General features: G+C 39.7%; 2 protein-coding genes across 3 annotated transcripts; both read right to left on the minus strand.

The window, feature by feature from the left end:
• Positions 1 to 2,696: 2,696 nt before the first annotated feature.
• LOC106311205 (60S ribosomal protein L4-1-like) lies at positions 2,697 to 4,059 on the minus strand. Of its 2 annotated transcripts, none has more exons than XR_001263947.1 (4): positions 3,727 to 4,059; positions 3,445 to 3,652; positions 3,275 to 3,373; positions 2,697 to 3,123 (listed from the first exon to the last, which is right to left on the minus strand). XR_001263947.1 is itself a non-coding variant. In XM_013748425.1 (4 exons), the coding sequence occupies exons 1-3, from the start codon at positions 3,818 to 3,820 to the stop codon at positions 3,281 to 3,283; spliced, it is 378 nt and encodes a 125-aa protein (XP_013603879.1). In that variant the 5' UTR covers positions 3,821 to 4,059; the 3' UTR covers positions 2,697 to 3,123; positions 3,275 to 3,280. The 2 variants fall into 2 exon arrangements, 1 of the variants encoding a protein (XP_013603879.1); XM_013748425.1 differs by having other exon boundaries at positions 3,462 to 3,652.
• A 103-nt stretch (positions 4,060 to 4,162) lies between these two features.
• Positions 4,163 to 5,618, minus strand: LOC106311193 (fasciclin-like arabinogalactan protein 2). The gene has a single exon (XM_013748418.1). The coding sequence runs from the start codon at positions 5,473 to 5,475 to the stop codon at positions 4,270 to 4,272; it is 1,206 nt and encodes a 401-aa protein (XP_013603872.1). The 5' UTR covers positions 5,476 to 5,618; the 3' UTR covers positions 4,163 to 4,269.
• Between the last annotated feature and the right edge of the window lie 701 nt (positions 5,619 to 6,319).

The following is a 6,319-nucleotide window of genomic DNA, read 5'->3' on the forward strand; positions in this document are numbered from 1 at the left end:
TGAGGTTCACATCAGGGGGAGTAGTGCGTGTTGTACTCTTTTTCCTTCATCATGGTTTTGTCCCACTGGGTTTTCCTGATAAGCTTTTAATGAGGCAACATGAAGCGTATTACAGATCCTGTATGGTTATGGCATCCAAGGGGGAGTGTTATAAATCATGGAGTGGATTGTCATTAACCAAGACAAGAGAAGAAAGCCCGTCAGCCACATCAAGCCCAGCCGCGTCCACAAGGAGGAGAGAGAGTCGGTCAATGACCTAGCCGACTTAGAACTTAGGATGTTTTCCTTTTCTATGTTTTAGTAGTTTTCCTATTTCCTGTTGGATTGGGATTTGTACTCTTTCTTTTTATCTTTATCTTGTAATCCTTATATAAAGGAACATCTATTGGTCATCAATAACACATAAATATTCAGTCTCTAAACTCTCTAATTACAACAATCAATTTTTTTTTTCACATATATGGCATCTTCTTCTCATAACACTTTTGAGGGAGTAGATGATGAAAGTTTTGATCAATATTTTGATCAACATTTTGATCAAGCTTTCCAGAATTTTGCCATTGCTTCTGGTGCTCAAGAAGAAAGGAAAAAACGAATTTATATCAAAAGAAATCGAGAAAAGGCGATGTACGTTTATGGAACGATTATTTCAGTGAAACTCCAACTTATCCTGATAATCTCTTCCGGAGACGATTTAGAATGAACAAGCCATTGTTCATGCGTATTGTTCATCGACTCTCCAATGAAGTTGATTTCTTTCGCCAAAAGAAAGATTGTCTCGGAAGGCTTAGTCTCTCTCCACTTCAAAAGTATACAGCAGCCATTCGTCTCTTGGCATATGGTAGTACGGCTGATACTGTTGACGAATATCTCCGACTCGGTGCAACTACTACTCGGTCATGTTTGGAACATTTTGTGGAAAGAATAATAAATTTATTCGACGAGGAGTACCTAAGAAGACCAACACCGGCTGATCTTCAACGTCTACTTGATATTGGTGAACATCGTGGATTTCCCGGGATGATAGGAAGCATCGACTGTATGCATTGGGAGTGGAAGAATTACCCCACCGCTTGGAAAGGTCAATATTCACGTGGCTCGGGAAAACCCACAATCGTTTTAGAGGCGGTTGCTTCGTATGATCTATGGATATGAAATGCGTTTTTTGGACCTCCAGGTACCTTAAATGATATCAATGTTCTTGATCGCTCTCNNNGCTCCGCAAGTCACTTTCTCTGTCAATGGAAGAGAGTATCATTTGGCTTACTATCTCACCGACAGTATTTATCCAAAATAGGCAACTTTTGTCCAATCTATTCCAATACCACAAGGGCCGAAAGTGGTTTTATTTGCTCAAAATCAAGAAGCTGTCTGAAAAGATGTCGAGCGTGCTTTTGGATTCTTGCAAGCTCGCTTTGCCATCGTTAAAAAACCATCACTTTTTTGGGATAAAGTGAAAATTAGGAAGATTATGAGAGCATGTATCATACTCCATAACATGATAGTAGAAGACGAATGAGATGGATACACTCAATATGATGTTTCAGAGTTCCAACAAGGAGAAGACACCGGAGGTTCACAAGTGGATCTCACATATTCTACAGATATCCCAACAAATATAGCCAATATGATGGGTGTTCGAACTAGAATTCGTGATAGACAAATGCATCAACAACTGAAAGCTGATTTGGTTGAACATCTATGGCGTAAATCCAGACATTATCAAGACAACAACTGAGCTCAGATGCTTCTTTCAAATTATTCTCGTTTATTTTTCTAATCTTTGTTGTAATGTTTTTTTAATCTATGTTTAAAATATTTTCTTTTAATATGTTCTATTTAATAAATAAATTTTATCTTTAAAAAATTTTAATTAAATAATTTTTTTATTTTTAAGAACCTCAAATTAAGAACCTCCCTTGAAGCTCTAAAAATAAGTGTCTCTTAATTACAAGCTCTTAACCATCATTAATTACTAAAAAATCATGAAAAGACCCATTTGGGTTCATAGGGTTGATAATGCTCTTAGAACATCTTTATCGCATAAAAAAAAAGGGTTCTTGTGGCCTGGGCCCCACAGAAATTGGAGATATACGGTTCTTCTGTATGCAAAATAAGGAACGTGCTTTGTTCGTTTCTTGCACTGTTCGCGGGTCCCACTGACACGTGGCAGCCCGCGATTGGTTCCCTTTTTTTTTAAATCAGACAAAAAAATATATATTTAAAAAACTCTTAGTGGGTTTCAGGGATAATGATGCTCTTAGTAGAAGAGAAATAACTGTTACCCCTGTAGATTACTGAATTTAAAAAAATGTTGAATTTATATTTTTTTTTTCTTTTGATGAACAGTTGAATGTATAAGACCATGATTATCCCTAAAACCCTTAATGGGTTCTTAATGATTTTTTTAGTAATAAATGTAACCTAAGAATTTTTGTTAAAAAACTTCCATTTTAAGTGGTCCAATGAGAGTTTCTTAACTAAGAGTTCTTAAAAAAAATGTTTGATGAAAATTATTCATAAAACTTGAGATGGAATGTTTGATGTTGTGTTTAGATAATTATTTGAGAAGTAAAAAGAACGTTTGATCTTGAGATGGAACGTTTGATCTTGAGATAAATATTTTGAGAAAGAAGAAGAATGTTTGAGATGGACTTGAGAAGGAAGAAGAACGTTTGTGAACTTGAGAAGGAAGATGAATGTTTGTGAACTTGACAATACATTTTCATTTATACAAGTTTCTAAATACACTTTGCTTACAAACAACAAAAGATCAAAGAGATAACCGAAGAGCTTAGCCAACACGGCCAGATCGCTGAGCAAAACGTTCTACAACTGGTTCCAGAACCGGCGTGCTCGGTCCAAGAGGAAGCAGCATGGTGGTGGTGTTGGTGGTTCTAACAACAACAATAATAGTGAGTCTGAGGTGGAGACTGATCAAACCGAGACAGTGAATGAGAAGAGAAAGATATCAGAGAGTCTTGTTTCAAGACAAGTGATTACTAAAATACAGAACAAGAACTGAACAAAAGTCCGTGACTGATATACAGAAGATGACTTTACACTCTTCTTGACCTACCCAAGTCTGTGACTGATGACTGATGACTTTTCACTCTTCTTCACCTGAAAAAAATGAGAACATGACACCCTTTATATCAACAATATACAGAAGACTAGACTACACAAGTGATTGCTAAGAAACAGAACAAGAACTGACATCCTTTATATCAACAATATACAGAAGACTAGACATTTTGATAGTTAATTTCTTTACCTATCTTCAAACAAAGAGATGGAACAAGACATCTTTACACTGCACAAAGACATGTCCACAATGAGCTAGTACCCGCATCTTCCACTCCCAATGGTACACCTGAAAATAATGACCAGATCAATGAACATGAACAATTTAAACATAAGAACATGATGAGCAGATCAATGAACATAAGAATAATGGTGACAGTTTTCTTCTTCTTGGTGAGCTTCTCCTTCTTAGCCTTAACCCTCTGTGCCTCAGCCAACAAAGACATCCGCTTCGCCGTCTTTGCATACGGGTTCAACTTCAACACCACATTCAAATTCTTCAAAAGATTCTTCTTCATCACAGCCCTCTTCGCATCTTTCTTAATCGGCTTCACCGCACTCTGCACCTCTTGAATCAGAAAAAGGAATAAGCTTTATGCTCAAAAACAAGAGAATAATCGAAGGAGAGTGAAGGAATCTCACGAGAAAACGCCCGTGCCAAGTCAATTTGCGGCGGTTCACGACGTGAGGAGGATCGGGAAGTACAAACGTTTGACGATTTCTTTGAGATTCCCATTGTAACTTCCTCCAAACTCCTCCGTCGTTCTCCTCTCTTCGCACGCTATCCGATCGCCGGATTCTGATTCACTTCTTTCTCCCACCTTCAGTCTCCTTCGTTTTCGACGAGAGAAACAAAAGAAAAGAAAAAGAAAAAAGAAAAAAATAAAAATAAAAAATAAATAAATAATAAATGCATTTGCAATAGGAAGTTGACACGTGGGGTAAAACCCTTTTTAATAATCGATCTTCGAAATTCTTTCATAAGGATCGGTAACAACTTTTTTATTTTGTTTTGATTTAATTAAATCCTTCTTTGACACTAAAACCCCTCTTAAGAAACCCCTATAATCATGCTAAGTGATGAATTTAATGATTGAATTCATTGTCCAACAAGAAAATCAAGAAAGATCAAAAACAAGAAAATCAAGAAAACAAGATTCCCAACCACATGTAACCAACAACATCTCACATGAGCCAAACTCCAAAACAGAGCCCCACAATCGCCGTCACAAGAACATTGTTTCGTGTAACCGTAACGGCACCATTTTTATCATCAGCAACCTCACCGTCATCATCTGACGGAGCATCAGCGCTTGGTCCGTCAGCGTCTTCATCAGCCTCCGCGTTCTTAGGCTTATGCTTACTTGATTTAGGTGCTGGAGCAGACGCCTTAACGGCCTTATAGATCTCTCTCGGCAACAAAACTTTATCTATCTTGTAAATAATCAACGGCTCTTGGTCCTTTAACGTCCCCGTTAACTTCGCCGTCACAACGTCCGTCTCAAGCGTCACTTCCTCTCCGTCGTTCTGAACCGTGAAGTCAAACTTGTTGTTACCCTCAGTCGCCAACGTGTTAACAGCGCCGTTACCTGATCTAAGCATCTGCAACGACTGGTAAACCGGCATGCCGTGGTACAACACCAACGCCGTCTTGTTCGCCGCGGAGAGAGCTTTGAACTTCGGCGCGAATTTCCCGACGGCGCTGTCGGAAGGACAGAACACCGTCAAGCCTCCGTCGACGGTGTCTTGAAACGTATTGTCGGCTCCGGTGGATTTCAACATGTCGGAGAAAGCTTTGCATCCTTGCTTTTCGAGAATCGTGGTGAGGATGAGATCGCTAGGGCTCGCGGTGGGAGCCTCTGCTTCCGGCGAGGTCAAGACTTGGCTGATGTGAAGGACGGAGATGTTGTAAGCCTTCTCGAAGATGGATTTGATGTAGCGAGCCGTGAGTTGACTGTCGTCGTCTTGGACACCGAAAGCAACTTTCCCGCCTTTGATGTCGGTGATGTTGACGTAGCCGGAAGTTCCCGTGGCGGATCCGGTGGACTGGAACATGGACGCGGTGGAGGTGGAGCCGTCTGTGATCTGGTGGAGCTTCTTGGCTCCGAAGTAATCGACGAGGACGTGGAGGGAGAGAATGTTGCGGATGGTGTAGAGTGAGTAGCCTTTGGAGAGGATTGAGTTCATTGCTGAGTTGTCAACGGCCAAGACGGTGATAGTTTGACGGCGGTTGATCTCGTCGGCGAGATGGGTGGCCGAGAGGTAGTGGTTGAAAGTGGAGAAGTCAGGGTCTTTGGCCAAGATTTTGGTTATGTTGTGGGCGTTTGAGAGAGACAAGAGTTGGAACATAATAATAATCAATGCGGCGGCTGCTCGCCGGAGATAAGCCATTTTGGGAATGTCGGCGGCTAGGTGATTAGTGGAGTTGTGTGGTAGCAATGAAGAAGAAAGAAATGCTATAATTATAAGAGATATGATTAATAATAATAAGAATCAAAGCTGTCTCGAATATTTTACAGCGCAGAAGCAGGTAAGAGGGGCCACATGCCCACATAAGTTTGCGTCTGAAAGTAACATGGGGTGTCCGATTTATATATTTATATGTACGCAACAAACCGACACTTTTTTTTTTCTTCTTCTTTTTGATCAACTTCACCGACAGTTATTTTCACAATCCTTCTAGACATTCTCGTCCATGTACTTTCCGAGTCTATGATTTCAGACACCGGCTGCAGAAGAATGTACTTTTGTAAGGGAAAGTCGGTTAACTTTATAAGCTGCTAACTGTCGGTTACTACAAATGCTCCCGGTTCAGCCATATTAATTTGGTTGGCTTGACTTACATTTTATGTATTATGCAGTCTAATGCTACTATTTATTTGTCACATTGTACCAAAACATGGTTCAGAATTGTTGGTTTGTGTACATTTGAAGAACTGGTCTACGAACATTTCGCCAGTTTATCCATAAATGAACGCAAAAAGAAAAAGAAGAAGCCAAAAAAAACAACAAGGTAAATCAAAAGAGAAGGAAACAAGTTCAATACCCAAATAGTTTTCTCTTATTATCCAACTCAACCTCAAACTCCAGCACACTGATCTCAATGTAACCTTTGTAGTAGATATACGCTCCATAGAAGAAGCGAGCAAGAGAAGGAACAACAAAACTCTAAGAAACATGATTACTTGTGTCTAATCAATTCGCCTGCTAAAGAAACTTCAAATAGTGACTGGTC

Source organism: Brassica oleracea, chromosome C1 (genome assembly GCF_000695525.1).
Source record: "Brassica oleracea var. oleracea cultivar TO1000 chromosome C1, BOL, whole genome shotgun sequence".
Lineage (NCBI taxonomy): Eukaryota > Viridiplantae > Streptophyta > Magnoliopsida > Brassicales > Brassicaceae > Brassica > Brassica oleracea.